Source organism: Coregonus clupeaformis, chromosome 24 (genome assembly GCF_020615455.1).
Source record: "Coregonus clupeaformis isolate EN_2021a chromosome 24, ASM2061545v1, whole genome shotgun sequence".
NCBI lineage: Eukaryota > Metazoa > Chordata > Actinopteri > Salmoniformes > Salmonidae > Coregonus > Coregonus clupeaformis.
The window spans coordinates 10,636,517-10,656,824 of record NC_059215.1 but is presented as its reverse complement, the minus strand read 5'-3'; the positions used below and the strand labels follow the sequence as shown (position 1 = coordinate 10,656,824).

The 20,308-nt window shown below is 41.9% G+C and overlaps 2 protein-coding genes across 3 annotated transcripts; one reads left to right on the top strand and one right to left on the bottom strand.

Annotated features, from left to right (window-relative positions):
• Positions 1 to 529: 529 nt before the first annotated feature.
• Positions 530 to 9,971, top strand: LOC121537213 (solute carrier family 17 member 9-like). The gene is made up of 13 exons (XM_041844903.1): positions 530 to 549; positions 4,777 to 4,974; positions 5,151 to 5,290; positions 5,744 to 5,843; positions 5,991 to 6,115; positions 6,451 to 6,547; positions 6,715 to 6,811; positions 6,953 to 7,040; positions 7,152 to 7,186; positions 9,196 to 9,311; positions 9,453 to 9,508; positions 9,641 to 9,670; positions 9,802 to 9,971. Exons 1-13 carry the CDS (start codon positions 530 to 532, stop codon positions 9,969 to 9,971), a joined length of 1,272 nt encoding a protein of 423 aa, XP_041700837.1.
• A 3,722-nt stretch (positions 9,972 to 13,693) lies between these two features.
• LOC121538075 (YTH domain-containing family protein 1-like) lies at positions 13,694 to 19,847 on the bottom strand. 2 transcript variants are annotated; one of them, XM_041845832.2, is made up of 6 exons: positions 19,448 to 19,847; positions 18,912 to 18,936; positions 17,704 to 17,798; positions 15,728 to 17,365; positions 15,436 to 15,471; positions 13,694 to 15,262 (listed from the first exon to the last, which is right to left on the bottom strand). In XM_041845832.2, exons 1-6 carry the CDS (start codon positions 19,472 to 19,474, stop codon positions 15,233 to 15,235), a joined length of 1,851 nt encoding a protein of 616 aa, XP_041701766.1. In that variant the 5' UTR covers positions 19,475 to 19,847; the 3' UTR covers positions 13,694 to 15,232. The 2 variants fall into 2 exon arrangements, with proteins under 2 accessions (XP_041701766.1, XP_041701767.1); XM_041845833.2 differs by having other exon boundaries at positions 17,704 to 17,783.
• Between the last annotated feature and the right edge of the window lie 461 nt (positions 19,848 to 20,308).

Here is a 20,308-nt window from a genome sequence, read left to right as displayed (position 1 = left end):
TGGCAGGGCCAAACCCAACCAAACCCAAATTTAATGAATATCTAGAACAACGAATGACAGACAGAGCAAGGGGAAAAGTACAGTATAAGAAAGTTAAAAAAGTGTGGGAGGAGGTAAAGTTAAGATGGACACAGGCAGGTTACCTTAGAGGGGGACCTCCTTCAGAGGAAGAACTCAAGATTATGAAGAAAGGACTAGAGGTGGCAGTTGAGAAAGCCGAGGAAGAGCTGAGAATAGGGACATGGGCAATAGTGGAGAGCAGGAGGGTGCAACCAAAGAAATCAGATACGATGTGTGTGGCCACTGAAGCAGCTTCCCCAGAGGCCAGTACCAGCACCACTCCTGGCCCCACCTCACTATACAGCCTAAAAGGCACCATGACTTTTGGCCCACAACCACAACCATGGCCTCAGCAGGGCACCCCATTAGGTCCTCCAAGAGGAGGGAACTACCTGTGTTACAATTGTGGAGGAGCTGGACATTTTAGGCGTGATTGTAAGGAACACCCACAATTTAACCATCAACCCCAATGGAGGGGAAGAGGCAGAGGTACACCACAATGGAGAGGTAGAGGAAGGGGAGGACCCCCACAACAACCATAAACCCACCTGTCTGAACTTCAGGTGCCCGAAGGCGTGATCCTCATCCAATACTACTACCACCGACATCACAGACTGAACTCAACCAAGGCGATATAGCACAGTTACAGAGCTCAGCAGGACCCTATGAACACTCAGTCTGGGCCCAGGAGGGGGCGGCAGAGGACAGGACGAACTCTGGAGGTGCCATGATGGAAGACTAGTTGAACCAGCTAGACTCTGCCCAGTCCCACACATCTGGTGGCACCCTCACATGACAGAAACTGTAGACAGGTTTTCAAAATGGGTAGAGGCAATTCCTACAGAAACTACAGAATAAGAGGATGCTAGGTCAGTCATTAAGTGGCTACAAACTAAATTAATACCCAGGTACGGTATACCAAGGCAGATAAGATCTGACAACCACACATTTTAGCAAAAAACACCTGAAAAAGGTGGAGGTAAGATTCGGAGTCGTGCACAGATCCGGTTCAGTAACATCCACAGTCCCAGGGACTCGTGGAACGTGCCAACCAAACATTTAAAGCTAAAATGACTGATTAAGGTTTAGGCAGAAACAAAATTGACATGGGTTGAAGCCCTGCCACTGGCTTTGATGGCTATGAGAGCATCACCAGGGGCAGGCACCCATCTCTCTCCTCATGAGATAATGTAAGGGAGAGAAATGCTAGGTCCACCAAGGGAGGGAGGTCATATGCCCTCCCTTGATGTACAACAGATAGAGATGACTGATTATGTGATGAAATTGACGGAATTTTCTGCAGCACTCTCTTCTCAGGTGCAGAAGGCCCAAGAGGGGGAGCTGTCGGGAAGTACGCTGCCACTGAAGGTAAAAGTGGGAGACTGGGTGAGGGTAAAAGTCCACAAGAGAAAGTGGCTGGAACCCAGGTGGACTGGACCGTACGAAGTGAAGGAGGTTACTTCACACTCAGTCCAGGTCAGAGGTAAATCAGGCGCACCCTGGCACCATCTAACTCATTGCACACCAGCCCCCACTCCTTCTAGATCACTGACAGAAGTCAGGGCTGATTTGAGCAGCCAAAACCAATATTTGACACCAAAATGAAGGTTCCCTTATGGGAAAAAGAACCTCGACCAGGTAGAAGGAGAAATCTTTGCCATCGCACCCACTCCAAACGAACAAGCTCAAATCTACCCCTTTCAGGGGAAGATTAAATAGAATTTGAACAACAGCTTTGATGTATTTAATCACTCACTAGAGGGGGACTAACATTGTTTAATTAACTGGCCATATAATTAGTATGCTAGAGGGGGATGGTTGAAATTTTTTACTATTGCATTATGCGTTATCATGTGTTGTTTTCTTTTCTGCATTATTGTTTTTCTTTTAAGACTGATTCAACTATGCTTAATGCCAACATAATTAATGGATCACGTCTAGTAGACGTGAAGAGGGGGATTTGTAGTAGTAAATATAATTTGTCGTAGTAAATATAAAATGTTATAGATTGGTCTGACTAAAATGTTGTGCAAAGACCAATTTGTGTTAGGAGCCTGTTTTTAATAAATGCTGTTTTAGGTCAGAGAACAAAGGACAGAGGAGAACACCATATCTTCTCACCAGATGACCTAGTCTTGCAGGAATGCGATAACAGGACAACACCCCCTCTCCGGCCATAAACCACCAGATACTCCCCACCACTTTCTCTTGACACACACCAATATTTCTCTTTCACGCACACTCATTCTCAACTCCTCACGAGTTCCCTGGACACACACAAACATTTCATTTGCACGCACACTCATTCTCAACTCCCCTGTCTACTGGTCGGGTGCCAAGGGCAGAGGACTCTGCCGTGCACCAATGGGGCTTCTACTCTGGACAGAGCAGACCCGCCTCCTACGCCTCGGGAACCAATCAAGGGACTAGAAGAAGGACCCCTTCCTTTATGTTACATTGTATAAGTAATGCTGTAAACTCTGTTTATGCATCCTTCTCAACTGTCTCCATAAGAGGCAATTGATTGGGTCCATGCATGTTAATTAGCAGGATCCCATGCATGTAGCTTGAACAGTAACAGATATCTCTGTGTTTAATAAACTGCCTTTTTGCTTAAAGCAAATTCCTCTCTGTCTAGCGTCGATGGTTTGTACTTCCTCTCCTAATTATGTGTTCACCAACATTAACCATAGCGGTTACATGGTGAAAATAGAGAGACATGTCAAGCAAGTTTTTTTTTATGTGGGAACGCCTTCAAGAATGTTGGAAAAGCATTCCAGGGGAAGCTGGTTGAGAGAATGCCAACAGTGTGCAAAGCTGTCATTTAATATATATATATATATATAATTTTTTTAAACCTTTATTTAACTAGGCAAGTCAGTTAAGAACAAATTGTTATTTACAAGGAGGGCCTACACCGGCCAAACCCAGACGACGCTGTGGCCCTATGGGACTCCCAATCATGGCAGGTTGTGATACAGCCTGGAATCGAACCAGGGGGTCTGTAGTGACGCCTCGAGCACTGAGATGCAGTGCCTTAGACCGCTGCGCCACTCAAGGCAAAGGATGGCTATTTGAAGAATCTCAAATATAAAATATATTTTGATTTGTTTAACACTTTTTTGGTTACTACATGATTCCATATGTGTTATTTCATATTTTGATGTCTTTACTATTATTGTACAATGTAAAAAATAGTAAAAATAAAGAAAAACCCTTGAATGAGTAGGTGTGTCCAAACTTTTGCCTGGTAGTGTATATATACATAAATCATTTCAAATTCCTTATATTAAGCAAACCAGATGGCACAATTTTCTTGTTATTTTAATTTAAGGATAGCTAGGGGCAGACTCCAACACTCAGGCATAATTTACAACCGAAGCATGTGTGTTTAGATGACACCAGATCAGAGGCAGTAGGGATGACCAGGGATGTTCTCTTGATAAGTGTGAATTGGACCATTTTCCTGTCCTGCTAAGCATTCAAAATGTAACGAGTACTTTTGGGTGTCAGGGAAAATGTATGGAGTAAAAAGTATGTTATTCTCTTTAGGAATGCAGTAAAGTAAAAGTTGTCAAAATATAAGTAGTTAAGTACAGATACCCCAAAAAACGACTTAAGTAGTAGTTTAAAGTATTTTTACTTAAGTACTATACACCACGGTAGGCTGATATCTTCGGTTCAATACATGTTTCGGTAGCCTGGTCCCAGATCTGTTTGTGCGGTCATGTCAACTCCTTGTAATACCAGTGACAATGTGTGACAAGGAGTTGACAGGATAGCACAAACCTATCTGGGACCAGGCTAGAGTTTCTGTGCGTTCACAACATTCACAATGGTTGTAGATGCTCCAGTGTGAAAGTAGATTTAGATCTTGGTCACACTTTCAATTCATTTGCACATATTTGTAGTGTTTTACTGCTCTAAGTAACTTAACAGAAGCATCTAATATTAAACTAGATTCCTGTTAGCTTGCTCTGTCTACTGAAACTTTTATCCAACACTGGTGGCTTCATTAAGGCACTTCACTTGATGTAGTCAGAAATAGCTCAGTTGGTAGAGCATGGTGCTTGCAACACCAGGGTTGTGGGTTCGATTCCCACGGGGGGCCAGTATGAAAACTGTATGCAATCGCTCTGGATAAGAGCGTCTGCTAAATGACTAGAAAATGTAAAAATTACAAAATAATCTCGGATTCGATAATTTTTTTAAACACCCTGTAACTACTTCCTACGGCTATACTCTGTATCATCTCACGATCTGCATTATTCTCTCTTCAGTAGCAGGCGTAAAATAAACTCAGACCGGACAAGTAGATTACCAATGGATTATGGTAATTGTAGTTAATTACCAAATTTAAATGCGCTAAACTATGTAGAATATTGGCCTGTTGGAAACTACAACTCCCTACTACATCGCAAAGGTCAGGCTGGAGCTTTATCTCTAGAGAAACTATGCATGTGCGCATTGAGGTCACAGAAAAAAACTGAACGAAATGGAATTCAAATCATTGAACCGATGTCGGTCAATAAGTTGTTTAAAAACTGGAAAGAAACTGACATTTTGGTTAATCGCTCAGCACTACTGATACATGATGTTCTGTAAGTGATGCAATTATGATAGGCCAATTATCTGTGGTATTTACATATAGTGTAATGTAGATTATCAGTATTATCATCATTACCTCTCCCTCTCTTTCTTGCTATTTGCCTCCAGGCCATTGGCTCAAAAGTGGACGGTGATGCTCTTCTTGGGCACGTGTCTCCTCTACTGTGCCAGGATGGCCATGCCAATCTGTGCTGTCAACATGGCCACCACGTTTGGCTGGAGCAAGACGCAGTCGGGTGTGGTAATGGGGGGCTTCTTCTGGGGTTACTGCTTCACTCAGGTGCTGGGAGGTTACGCCAGCGACAGGTGGGTCAACCTCCGGTGGTCTGAATGAGAGAAACAATGCATACCGATTGGGATTTGTATTGTTTGGTCTTGAGTGATTGCCTGTTACATAATGTCCATGTTAGAAGCTGGAAGTCACCTTTCTTGTGTGCTGTGAAGACTGCTCTGACTCTGCTCATGATTGTTTGTTTTGCCAGAATTGGTGGAGAACGGGTCCTGCTTCTTGCCACTACATCCTGGGCTTCCATTACAGCATGCACCCCTCTGTTGGCGCGACTGGGCATCAGTCCCCTCACCTCCATGACGGTGGCCAGATTCCTTATGGGGCTATTACAAGGTGAGAGGGTGGAAACAAGAGTTTCGCACATGAAACTTCAGCCACAGTCTCCACCCTCTTTCTTCTCTTTTAGAATGGTTTGGTAACTTTGATAACATGTGCGCAGTGGTCTAAGGCACTGCATCGCAGTGCTAGCTGTGCCACTAGAGATCCTGGTTCGAATCCAGGCTCTGTCGCAGCCGGCCGCGACTGGGAGACTCATGGGCGGCGCACAATTGGCCTAGCGTTGTCCAGGGTAGGGGAGGGAATGGCCGGCAGGGATGTAGCTCAGTTGATAGAGCATGGCGTTTGCAATGCCAGGGTTGTGGGTTTGATTCCCACGGGGGACCAGTTTGAAAAAAAAAATATATATATTACAAAAAAGAATATATATGTATTCACTAACTGTAAGTCGCTCTGGATAAGAGCGTCTGCTAAATGACTAAAATGTAAATAACATCTGCTTTCCCTCAGGCGTCCACTACCCCTCTTTAGCCAGTCTTTGCTCCCAACGTGTGGTTGAAGTGGAGAGAGGCTTTTTGATGAGTACAATGGGCAGTGGCTCTTATATGGGGTAAGTTATACATGTAACAAACATACACAGGTCTCTAATTATACCAACATCCATCTCTGATTTATAATTGAATCATAAATAGCTTTATCTCAAATACGTTCTAAGGAAATGCTTCTTCCTCATTGTGCTTCTATGCTTGTGAGTCAGAACACTGATGGTGGGGGGACTGGGGTCCGTGATGTTGGAACGCTACGACTGGGAGAGTGTGTTCTACGGCGTTGGTCTGCTCTCGGGACTGTGGTCATTGACTGTGTGGAGATTTCTACTGAGAGGTACTCTATGGTAGCAATATAATAATCTATAGAATTGGTGCTTTGTGCATAAATATATTTAGTTTTAAAGTATCAGAACATTTGAATGGATGTGTTGTATGTAATAGTTGTTTCACTGAATTAAGTGATTGTTCTAGGTTCCAGGTTTCATATGAGGTAGGCTGCTATAATATTTCATACTAATGTAATATATTTCTAGTTTGAAAGTATCTACAAAATGTAATGCATGTGTTATGCATATTAGTTGTTTCACTGTAGTGGTTGTTATGTATGATTCATGAGGTAGGCTTCTTTAATCATACTGCTGTATATGATCATGTGTGTGTCGGTTGCAGGTCAAATGAACACAATGCAAATGCTGTCAAGCCATGGATCCAGTTCGGGTCTGTCAAAGAAACGCTGGCTAAAAATGTTAAAACAGCCCTCTGTGTGGTACAGCTCAAATTTTGCATATGTTGATTGTGGACATAATACAGTATGGCACATGGATGTTATGCAAATGTGCTGCAACTTCTTGTTTTTACCTTGATGTTGTCTGCTTGCCTAGCTCCAATGCTTTTTTTTTACTCTCTTGTTCTCTCTCTTTCACCTCTCTTCAGTGCCATGGTCTTTGCTCACCTATGCTTCAGCAGTACTAGTTACACATTGATGTCATGGCTACCAACCTTTTTCAAAGATACATATCCGCACGCCAAGGTATTAAACCTTTATCTCTTCTGCCACTTTCTTTACCTTATCCAAAAAGCATGTCTTACCTATATAATAATAAATAGTCTATCCATTGCAATTTAGTGTAATCTGTATTGTAACTCATACTTATAATCTATTTTATTCCAGGGATGGGTGTGTAACGTAATTCCATGGTTGGTTGCAATCCCATCTGCGCTCTTTGGAGGCATAATTTCGGATCAATTAATTCAGCAAGGTATAAGAATGACACAGATTAGAGCACAACGTTTGTTTGATTGTTTGTTTTGCTGCTTCCTTAGTAAGCTATTGAAGCCATTTCATAGTAACATACAGTTTTTTGTTCTAGGATTTGGAACAGCATCTGTTAGGAAGATGATGCAGGTAAGTTTATCTGGTTTTGAATCATTAACTTATATTCTTGTGTAACTGAACACAATATTCAGTGTTTTGTGGACAGAGAGAAAGTACAGGTATGCATAAGAGGTTTGTTCAGACAGGTTAGAGCTCCCCATTTTCATGCCAGACAAGGCAATCATACATATCCTTGGGGCTCAGGCAATTATTTCCCCTGACTAACATACAGTGGGGTCTGAAATTATTGACACCCTTGATAAAGATGAGCAATAATGACTGTATAAAAATAAATCATGAAAAAACTGAGCTATATTGTATGCTCAAAGAAATTGGGAAATTATATTATTTTATACTAATACAATTGCTCAGAGAAAGAGATTTTGTTTCACAAGTAATACTTCTCTTTCTCAAAAAGGTAGGAGTCAAAATTATTGACACCCTTAAAGATTCTTATAAATGAAGTAGTCAAAAGTTTAGTATTTGTTCCCAAATTCCTAGCATGCAATGACTACATCAAGCTTGTGACTCTACAAACTTTTTGGATGCATTTGCAGTTAGTTTCGGTTGTGTTTCAGATTATTTTGTACCCAATAGAAATTAATTGTAAAAATGTATTGAGTCACTTTTATTGTAAATAAGAATATAATGTTTCTAAACACTTCTACATTAATGTGGACGATACCATGATAACGGATAATCCTGAAAGAATCGTGAATAATGATGATTGAGAAATTTACAGAGGGTCAAAGATCATACCCCCAAGACATTCTAACCTCTCAACATTATCAATAACAGGGGAGATTAGCATGTCTTATCTTTGACCCTCTGTAACTTTCTCACTCATCATTATTCACGATTCATTCAGAATTATCCGTAATCATGGTAGCATCATCCATTCTATAGAAACAGATCAGGTTTTGAATAATGTAGCACTGATTCCCAACATATGGAAATTCCTCACAGGGAATTTCACCACCAACAGATACTGTATGCATGTTTCTGTCAAGTGTTGATATCTTTGAAGCATTTATCTTATGTCCTCCTTGGGATTGGGAGTAGATAATCGGTGGGATGCACACACTTTCTGTTTTCATTTTAGCCAGAAGAGTGTCTATGGTGGTCAACATGATCAATAACAGGGGAGGTTAGCATGTCTTATCTCATTATTCACGATTCATTCAGGACTATCTGTAATCATGGTAGCATCCACATGAATGTAGAAGTGTTTAGAAACATTATATTCTTATTTACAATAAAAGTGACTCAATAATGACACAATACATTATTTACCATTCATTTCTATTGGGCACAAAATAATCTGAAACACAACCAAAACAAACTGCAAATGGATCCAACAAGTAGAGTAGAGTCACAAGCTAGATGTAGTCATTGCGTGCTAGGAATATGCGACCAAATACTAAACTTTTGACTACTTTACTTATAAGAATTTTTAAGGATGTCAATCATTTAGATCCCTACGTTTTTGAGAAAATATTACCTGTTAAACAAAATATTTTTCTCTGAGCAATTATGTTAGTCAGTATTTGAATTATTTATTTAATACAGTCATTGTTGCTCATCTTTGTCAACGGTGTCAATAATCCGACATAACTGAATTAGCTACAGTATCTCTTGAAATGGGGAATTTAAAGTTAAAGTGGCTCCAGTCTCTTTTTCACCTCATTTAACACCTGATTTACATTACAAAAGGCACATCTCAATATGTGGTCCTGGCAAGTCATGACATAGCACAAGAGACGGGTGGGCTTTTCCTCTTTCTCTATTGTTCCCATCAAAATAACTCCTTGAATGCCCTACTCCTTGAAGTTTGCATTTGTGTCTAAAAAACACTATTTTGCTCAAAATGTATTTTTTTTTACACTTTAATGTGCGTACTTTACTGTATTTATACTTTGGATATCGCTTTTCCACAGGAGAAGTTCACAAATCGCTGGAGGACGTATTTAAATAAGTAGATTATTCTCCGTTACATCCTCTCTCTCTAGTGATCAGTGTGTTTCTCTCTCCTCATACAGTTCATGTCCATGGGTGTGTCCAGTGTGTTTATCCTGCTACTCTGCAGGCCACTCTCCTTCCCTTCCGCTGTGGTCTTTGTCTCCGCTGCTATGGGCCTGGCCACCTTCAACAGCAGGTCTGTTTCTGTGTGCTTTCATGTAACATTATTCAATCCACATAATAGAGGTACACCTGTACATACACATGTAGGGTAACTTCTCATCCAGTAATAGAGGTATTAGTATACTAACCCATTGCCATTGTCCCCATGCCCTAGTGGTGTGTCTGTGAATGTACAAGACCTCGCCCCATCGTGTGCTGGAGCCATGTTTGGTCAGTTTGTTCATCTCTTTATGTCAACAAATGTCTTTGGGTATCATTGTCTTTCCATTCCATCTGTTCCATTTTGATTGACAAACAAATATGTTCACAAAAATGTATATTTTCTTTCTTTTTTTTTAACAGGATTTATGAATATGTGTGGGGCTTTCACAGGTAGGCATTAGATATCAAGCCCCCATGTATACTGTACATCAGAATGATATATAATGTTCACGGTTAAGTGTATTAAAGGCCTATGTACTGTATTTGACTGTGTAAAAGAGACCAGTTTGTGTATCCTACAGGTCTGGTGCTGGTCTACGTCTCTGGGTACCTGATTGAGGTCACAGCTTCCTGGGCTTCCGTGTTCTCCCTCATCACAATGGTGAATACCATGGGCCTCGGAGCATTCCTCATGTTTGGTGAAGCCAACCGTGTGGACTTGTGGAATTCGTCCAAAGTCACATGTTTATGACCAACACAAAGAGACTGCCAAAAACTTAGTGTGTATATCTGTGTAGGCCATAATGACTGTCTAACAAAATGGTTTGTGAAGAGGATTGTAGGCCTGAATACAACAGGCCTGTGAAAAAATGACTTGTTTCTGTCATGTTTTAAAGTATGCCCTCGTGCACCAGGTCTGAGAATAACATGGTTTAAAATATTTATAGTTCAATGTTGCTTCACTAGGTAGAACTTTGAAAACATTATCTATTGTCCCTGAAATTGAAAAGCAAAACAAGACAACAGTAAACGTCATCCCCCAGGAATGATGTGACTAACACATTTCAGTTATTGTGTGTGACCACAGATTAGCCATTATATTGACCAGATCCTCAAGTGGCCGCTCTAACAATAAAAATAAATGTCTTCAAAAATGGAAGGCGGTTAGCCTGGGTACCAGTCCAGGTCTTGACATTCAGGTAAATTTGCCAGTGGCACACCGGGCCAGTACCAAGTGAAAACTACTGGCCCGAATAAAACAATTACTGGCCCGGGCCAAGATCACAGGAAAGCAAGTTATGCACGCAGAATTTAAATCTGGGTGATTTCATCTTTCATTTGCAGTCTGGGCAAATACCTTATATTATAGCCAACCATCAAATCAGACATGTATTTACACTGATTGTTTAGAAAACAAAAATAAAACCATGCCCCCCTCTCAATGATGACATATAGCCTATGTCCAGAAATTAGCCTAATAACATATTGATGAAAAGCAATATCTTAGGGCCTGTACATGGTCCATATGATCAGGCAGGTGTACTATTTTAGCAATAAGTATTATCACCTGTCTGATGCAGCTACATGGCTGAAGCATGGGGTTGCTCCTCTGCAGTGTTTACCCCAATGGGTTAATCATTAGCTAGATCACAGACTAAATATGATCTTGTTGCTTGTTTAATGTCTTAAAAAAAACTCCCACTGGCATTCATCAAATCATGTGATTTTTTGTGTGCATATAAATAGTGGAATTGTGTGAATATAGGCCTAGGTATATGCATTCGAATGGTTGACGCGCATCCCGCAGTTACTTTTTTTAAATTGTCATGCCAGACACTAAAGATTGTAAAACGCTGCCAATTGGAGTTGAGAAATAAATCATAGTCCTACAGCACTGAAAATCTGGGATCCCGCTCTTTTCAATGATTTCCATCAAAACTGTTGTATTTTCCCGAGATTGCATTTAAGAATGTTGCGCAGAGACTGGGTTAATTAGAACACATTTATTTCTGCGCAGCAATCAGCTGTGTCCGGAGTTGTGAGCTCTTGCCACCTGACAGTTGATATTCAGCTAATAAATAAACGACATAGCTCATGAACAGCTTCGGGAATTAATCTGGTTTTTAAACAATTATATAGGTCTAGACTACAGAATAGCATTATTACAATATTCATTTAGCATTTAACCAACAAGTGATTTGTGTAAATAGGCTAATGTTCGTGTTCATGACAAGCAAGAAGCTCCATAGTGTAGGCCTACTTGGTTGGTGGACCTTATGTAAACCTTTCTTTGCTAATGATGACATCGTCGTGTCTGATATGAAAAAAGACTGAAAAGCAGGTGGAGGACTTTTGAATCGCTTGCGGATGTTCAACTATGAATTGATGGGCTGGTCTATCCAGGATGATGAGGCAGGGGCTCACTCGAGATGGACAGGGAAGGCTTTGACATTATTGCCTCCGCTTAGAAGCTGGTTGATAACAAGTGTGAAGCGTCAGATGTTGGGAAGATTGTGAATGTATAAATACAAGTAGCCTATATAGCCTATATATATTTTTCTGTTTTGGAGGCCAGTGCTGTCTGTGATATCTCGTGTGACTAAATGATGGACAGACAGAAGGACGGATGGAGAACGATCCACAATCCCTCCCCGATTTCATCGTGGGGGACAATAAACAGAGCTAGTAGAAAGCAACTTTACGCGCGCACACCCTTGGGGAGGCAAAGCGGGATGAGAACGATCCACAATCCCTCCCCGATATCATTGTGGGGGACAATAAACAGATCTAGTAGAAAGCAACTTTACGCGCGCACACCCTTGGGGAGGCAAAGCGTGTGGAGCATCAGTGCAGTTTCAGTACCATAGCCAGTGGAGAGCCGCTAGCAGTGAAAGTCTGACAATGACAAATCAGATATTATGTATTATGGAAACACTGGAAGTGAACAGTACGTTGGTTGAAATCTCTCTCTGCAGATTACTACAGAAATATCCAAGATGTGTCCTATTCTCACATATGAACGGATCATCATAATTAGGCAATTCTCATTCGCTGTGAAGAAGCTAAATGATGTCTGTGTGTGCTGCTGCTGTGCAGTGTGAAATATTGTGCAGGTTTAGTGCGGCGGCCGATTTAATGCCCCATTCTGCAAAATGTCAACAGCTCATTTCAAGCACATTTCGCTGATGAGAATCCGCTCGGTTTATGGTGGGGAAGTTTGACACTGTCCGGTCCGTGACGTCAAGCTTGCGTCGATCTAATCCTCGAGCATTGCATTCAATCAGCGGAAGTCTTGGATGGGAAGAAGAGAAGCTCATCCTGCTAGATTGGTTCAGAGATTGTGAAAACAAAACAAGTGGACAACAAATGTTTCGGAAAATCAAGGTTAATATATAGGGCAAATGTATTTGAACCGGTGCCCTCTCTCCCGTTATGAGTTATCACGGCTGGACTGGTCCTGATGCTGCGGATGCCTGATGCCTGGACCATTGTTTTAGGCCTAGCCTATTATATTTAAGCTATTCTATAGCCAAATATGGACAACATTCCGTAGGCCTATGGCTACTACTACATAATTATTCTGATCCAAGGGTGTACATCGACAGTGAGTTCTTGTTTAGAAGAGAACAAAACTCGCTAATAGGAGTCAGTGCGTCAAATATGGAAACGAATTGATGCTTCTGGAATGATAGTGGCACCCTGTTGAAACTGGACCATATGAGATAGGCTATAGGATGCTAGGCTATACCTACATCAAATAAATGTAAATATCCGTCGTTCTGTAGATATGCCCTTGTGATCCGAGTCAACTTCACATTCCTGAAGAAAAACACGTTTGAGGTGATGGTGATCTGGAAACGGTCTTGCTCGTGTTTATTGGCATTAGTCTAAGGAATCAATTAATCTGTAATCTAGGTACATTTATAGGGAAAAATTGGATTACCGCTTTTCGTGTTCACGGCAGACCTTGATTTAATACAATACAATTAAGGCACGCGGTGAATGCCAAGAGAGGAATCACCTTAACGTCGATCCAAATCATTAAAGTAATTGTATTTTAGGCAATACAAAATAAACGTAGTTAGCCTACTGCAGTGGTGAGAAACATAGCCTTCTGCAACTATGAGGTCTTGGGATGAAACACTTGAAAGAGATATGGACACAAGTCACACATTTTACCTCCCTATTTTAATGAATCAGTTAGCCTTGGTTTGATGTGCTGTGAATTATGTACAGTTCTGTTGAAATAATAAAGGCGTTTTGGCGTTCGGACTATTCCATTGGTTTCAGCAGAGAAATTGTGTTTTTGACCCAGGTGTGATATGTCAACATCCAGTATACTTTAGGCACCAAAAAAATTATAATTAACAAATGGGTTTTCCCCCAAAAGGGAACCAGGGGTACAAAGCGAAACATACTTAGATGCAGACATGATACCTTTCACTCACAATGGAACAAACCAAAAACACTTCAAACAGATAGTATACCTTTAATAATGACCATGATCAAACTTAAGAATGTGATAGTGACCTTTGATACAATGTATATTCAATTCAGGGGTGACTTAAACGTTTGTTTTGTTAAATGTTCATATATTATCAGGAATCATTTCCAATTCTATTATATAAATCTGATTCCCTCAATAATCACACTCCCTCCCAGTCTTTCACACTTGCATACAGACATACACAGTACAGCAAGCCCCCAAAAATAAAGGAAATCACGCAGATACCATATAGACCATTCTCTGGGTTTTCATACACTTGACATTAAATCAGTAACATTAATTTTAATGATACACATTTCAGGTGTTCTCAGTTAGCCTTGCCAGTACATTAAAGCTTAACATTTCTGAGGATGAAGTGGAAGGGTTATAGTGACAAAAATATCAATTTTAATTCTGTATGGAAATGACAATGCGCAGAAACAGAGAGTGACAGGCCGATCTTGAATTTAAAAGCAGTACATGCTACATTTTGTCCCCAAAATGACTTAAACAGAGACCCCCGGTGTTGGAATGACAGGGAACAGAGAAAAGTAACAGATATGATACAAGGAAAAATACATGATTTAAAATAGGAAAAATACAACAATCGTATTGTCCGGCTAAGAACCTGAACACAGTTTGTTTGCATTTCCACCCCATAAAGAACAAAGAGAGGGACCTCCTTTGAGAGCGGATGTTCAAGACATCTTTCCCCTGAATCTTTTCGCTGACACACTTGAGGTACAGTAGAGCAAATATAGTTTAATTGACACTGTTGTCAGAAAGAAATGTTAAGGCTCCACTGAAAAAAAATAATGAAAACGTCTTGTATCTCATCTTCAACATAGTTTGTTGTCACAAGTGATAAGCCAAGTGACATTATTTAAAAAATGTTATTATTTTTTAAAACTTTCACCTTATCCATAATATGCATCATTTGCAGAAGCTTTTTGGATAGAAAATCTTCTACCAAGCCGCAAACCACCCTCAGATGGACAAGGGCAAAACAGCACAATTTCTTTTGATTATGCAAAATAAAACTGTTCCAAGTATAATTATCAAACATTTGTCAAGATTCAGTTGTCAAGTTCACTCTTCTTAAATCAGAACAAGCAATACGAGCACTTCAAGTTTCTCAACACTCACACCACAAGTTGAACAGTCACTGAATATCAGCAGCATGTTTAGAGATTTTTTTTTTTTTTTAAAGACGTGCAGATATTTGTTAATCATAATTAAGGATGTGCGTGTGGGGGTATAACAAATAGGAGACCAGGGTTAAAATACAGAATAAAGAACACTAAAATTATGAAGCAATTTGATTGGTGTGCACAGCTTGGAGACTGGGAACCAGACCAGGAGCAAGATGGCTCAAAGTTTGATGTGGGCCAAAGTCATCAAAATTAAATAGAAAAAGAAATATAGGTTTCCAATTTCTTTATGTCCTCTTTCTTGTTTTTTCATGATCTAAATGTCAATATGTCCATCCAAGTACAACCGTTGATCAAGCTATAAGGAGTAGTCTTCTATTGTGGTTTACTTCTGTTTTGGTGTTCCTTGGTTGGGGAGGGGAAGAAAAAACAAAATGGTTACCATTAGAAAACCATTAATAAATGTATAATCTTCCACCCCACTACCATGGTATATTATTCCCTTAGAGACATAGGGAACAATGTCGATTGGCAGAAGCCGAATAGAAGTTACATTTCACTCAGAAAAGGGTCTTTACCTGGGATCCTCTCTGTATTGGAGCTGGCTCATAGGTCTGTTGAAAGAGAAGTAACAGAGGAATTTTGTGATGGTTACACCTCCTGCACAAAACACAATAAAATGGCAGCAAACAAATACAAAACAGTAGACATTTCGTCTGTGATAGGACAAAATAAGAAATACAAACTCTGGAAGGAGATGTTTGTTATGGTTTTTGGATCATTACAAACACTGATGAAACCCATCCTTAATTAATGATCAGTTAGTTCAGGATCTCTGCGATCAACAACAGGAGACGAATTATTGATTACCTTTCTGACAACCTCCTCTTCCTCCTGTCTCTTCTCATAGTGGGAGAAGTCATCAAAGATGGAGGTGGTGTGTTTGAAGCCCACGATGATCTTCAGCACTTGCTTGGCCTTCTCCAGAGGGACCTCCTGAGTGTCCCTAGAGTTGGTCACCGGCTTGTTGTCGTTGTTCTCCAGCCTGATGTGCCTCAGCTGGCTATTGGGCACGTCCTTCACAAACAGCCAGTCCACGTCAAACTTGCCTTTCCACTTGTCCTGCGCCCAGACGCCAGCACTGGTGCCATAGTCCACGGGCGAGCGCATCTCTGCCACACCGCAGAAGTGCCCGCTGCCATTGACGCTGAACAGCAGATAGACAGGACCTTTGGGACTGATGGCACGAAAGGCTGAGTCCAGACGCTTGTTGCCGTGCTCTGTGCTGCACCAGATTGAGTATTTGATGGAGCGGTGGATGTCATCCTCAGAGTAGCTCTTGATGATGAACACGCGGCCGTTCTTCAGGTTCCAGTCAAACTCTTTAGGGTTGTAGCTGTGGGCAGCCCGCAGCTTCTCCAGAACAGGGTGGTTCTCTAGACCTGGGCCAGAACCTAGAGTCAAACCTCCACCCCCTCCACCTCCATTCCCAACACCCCCGCCACTAGAGGAACCGCTGCTGTCCATACTGCCCCCTCCGTAGCCCGGATTACGGTTGCGCGGGGCAACCCAGCGGGTCTGAGGGGGCGGGCCTGAGTTGTGGTTCTGGTATGACTGTGGAGGGGGCGGGCCCATGGTCATCTGCTGCACAAGGGACTGGGCAGATTGAATGGACTGCTGAGGGGGAGGGGGGAGCCCGTGGGGAAGGTGGGCATGGCCATGATGGAGCTGCTGCTGCTGATGTTGGTGGTGGGGGGGCAGTGGAGGGGCCACTTTGCTTATAGGCCCCTTGTTATCCCATGTCCCAATGTCCATGTTGTGTTTGATGGGCGGTGGTGGCAGGGCTCCTCCCATGGCCATGCCTGGCTTGGCCTTGGCCTTCAGCAGCTGTGGCTTGGCTGGTTTGCTGGCGATAGCGGCCCAGGACGTGGGCTTAGGAGGGGGCATGCCAATTGGTGTTCCACCGTTGCCTGTAGCAACAGCCTGAGCCACAGCACCACCACCGCCGATCACAGAACCCACGCTCTTCACGCCTGAGCCACTGCCCGACACGTCCCCACCTATCCTCAGCCCCAGCATCCCCTGTTCCAGGCTGTTCATACCTGGCGCCTTGCTTAGAGTGTCACTGTGGAACCCTGTTTGGCCATCAGGGACTAGTGTGCCCCCCAGGGAGCTGGGAGGGTAGCTGTAGCTGCCCCCATAGGCTGAACTCTGAGTCTGCTGGCCTTGAGACCCACTGGTACCCCAGGCGGAGAAGGCTGGGTTCTCAGGGAAAAAGTTAAACCTATGCGGGTAGATGCTGCTGCCAAGCCCCCCAGGCTGGCCGAACACAGTGTCATGCATGAAGTGGTGGTCTCCATTGCTGAGGGGCGCATAGGGGGTCAGGTAAGGGATAGGGGGGTCGCCACCGGTGGACCAAGGGGCCTCGCTAAGAGGGTAGGGGAATCCAATGGAGGGGGCATAGTAGCTGGACAGGTAAGGGTCAGTCATGGATTGGTAGCTGTTGTTCTAGAAAATAAAAAGGAGGAGTGTAAATACAATTTGTTTTTAAAATCCTGACACAAACTAAGTGTCAACAACATGACCTACCACCACCAAAACTCCAATGACCGTTAGCTTATACCCCAACAACCCTGATTTTAAAATCAAAGGGTGTGCGTACAGTACTTAGACATCACACATAATCTGTAATGATGTCAATGGAGTAATAATATATGCTAATGAGGTAGCCAAGAAAACATCCATCCTCCTGTGAGACAGTATTGATTTGTGGTCCTCCCCTGCAGCCTAGTTGGAAAATATTCTATAATGACAAAGATACACACCATATTTCAAAAGTCACTCACCTGATTGGATTGGCCAGTGAGATAGGGCTCAAAGTCATTATCATGGACAGTTTCCTTCTGGTGGAGTGAACCATTTTGCACTGAAACCGGAAAGACTGTGATAGTAGGGTTATTTATCACTGTCATATCACATTTTATTTGTCACATGCTTCGTAAACAACAGGTGTAGACTAACAGTGAAATGCTTACTTAACAATACAGACAAACACACTTACAAGTCTCCCTCCTTCATTCACCCATAAACGAAAAAACAAGACATGCTTTGCGTATGCCTGCCTGAGAAGACCATAAAAATCTGATGTTAGCAATGTTGTTCTGTAGGACTGTAACACTTGCATAACAAGACATGCATCACTGAAATCATGTCATAGAATCTGGTGTGATGACTGTTAGCTAGATTATATTTGAAAGAGAAACTGGGGGGGGGGAAATCGCGCTTGGTTCATATAACCGTTACTTCAGGAAACCTCCCGTAGCAGCAAGATGCGGCTGTAATAAACAGAGCGGCTTCTGTTTTCTTCCTACAAATGTAGCTCTATCTTTTGAACCGTTAAAGCTACAAAATATTATGACCCCATCACTGAAACATAAGATTTCAGAAACACGTGTGTGTCTTCTGTTTCCCTCTACAATGCCACGCAGAACTCATTAGAACAGAGGGGACAAGAGCAAGCACTAAATCAGACTGGGAAAAAAGAACACCAATGATGATGTTATTTTCTACACAGACAATAAATACACAATCATTGCCCGATGCTCTTCTGAACTTCCCAATACCTTTCTGATGCATTTCAGTCACTTCAAACCATACTTCCTTCAAATTGAAATACTGTCAAATGTACTGTCAGACTGATTTGTAATAGACTGTCATAGCCCCAATAAAAAAAGTTCAGTTTTTGTTCTTTTCTCTTTTTTTTTTACATGGTGGCGGTCGCGATTTAAAAAATAGATTTATATCGAAATGGGGTCGCGGGCCAAAAAACTTTGGGAACCCCTGACCTAGCACGACTTGACTTCATCTTTGACGAATGTTACTATATTGCAAGAGCCAGCGTTGCATTTACACCGCAGGTGCATTTTTGGTAACTCAAGTCAGTGCTCGCGACCCGCCACCAGCTGAGCAATCGTCGTCTAGCTAGCCTAATTAGCAGCCAGCGACAAATATTGTCTAGCAAAGCTAACTATAACGTTAGCTGCAGTGCTCTTACCTTTAGCGTCTTGTCCTTTTGAATTCTTCAGTTCCGTGTAATTGGTTAAAATGTAAAAGAGAGAACATTTACGTTTTAGCCGTCTAATGTCTATAAAAAAAATACACACTCACTGAAAATTAGAAGTTCGCTTAGTTACATTAGCTGGCTAGCTAACCACATACACAGATTAGAAGGCTCAATCTTTGACATAGCGTTAATACAGATGAAAGGGGTTAGTTATCATAATATTGGGCGTCGTTAACTCTGAAACACAACTTACTAGCGCTGGTTAACCACTGTGCTGCAACAGTTGAAAGTGTTCCTTACAATAATCAGAGAAATGCATAGGCTTTTAGCAAACCACACAGCTAAATGTTAGCTAGCGGCTAACTACCTAGCCATAACTCAGTTTGAGTAAACGTTAGTTAGCCAGTTGGTAGCATCGCATCTATCAGCAATGGCAACAGAGATGGATTGGACGTATAACCCCCTTTTATAAAATGTAAAGGCCTTAACGCTGAATGGATTCTTCCAGGCAAATACAGCCTGCCTACCTGAGGGTCAATACTTGTAGCAGACATAATTCATGAAGCAAGCCACTGGATTTGTGTAGAGCCTTTCAATTAACGTCTTCTCTCAAAAACTAGGTTGTTTTCTTCGGTCCCAGTACAGTAGCTAGCTTGCTAACAGCAAGGTTTTTTTTCTAACTACGTTACAGTCAGCAGCAAGCTAGCTCCAACTCCAGTTCCACTGTTCAATTTTGCCAGTCCCCATGCATTTACGTAAATCCAATTTGGAGGTGGTTCCGAAGGGTCCACTGTTAAGGTTTATTTGAGCGTTTCCCCCCCTCTCCACCAAATTTCAGTTATTGTGCTTTGATGGCCCTGTTCACTTCCCCCAATGGCAGGTTCATCCGGGGTCTAAATGAAGAGGATTGACGTCAGCGGCACACCAGGCACGGTGCGTCAAAGACAAAACGTCGGAAGTAATTCATCTTCAATGGCAGTACCGCGGTAGTCGCGTTTCAGTAGCATCGACTGTGATTTTAACGTTCTGCCGCGATGACGAATCAGCGCGCTAACCAATCCAACGGAAGAGTGATGGGGGACGTCCAGAAACGGGCATATTTATTTGGGGCCCAATCTACTATATTCAAGGTAAAGCTTTGATTATCAAATAAAAACGTACTAGAGAAATAACTCTCTATTGCAATTTAGATATACATTACGACATTATCTTGACGACTACAAGTCACTTGAGTAGGCTTACATGCAGTACTATGAGGCAAAGTGTGAAACAGTGCAGTGAAGCCATTTAGTGAGTTATTTCCATTCACACTTTTTAAAATGAAGACAATTATTCTGTTGTATTTCTCTAATTGACCTACAAACACGTTGTTATAAGTGCTTAATAGA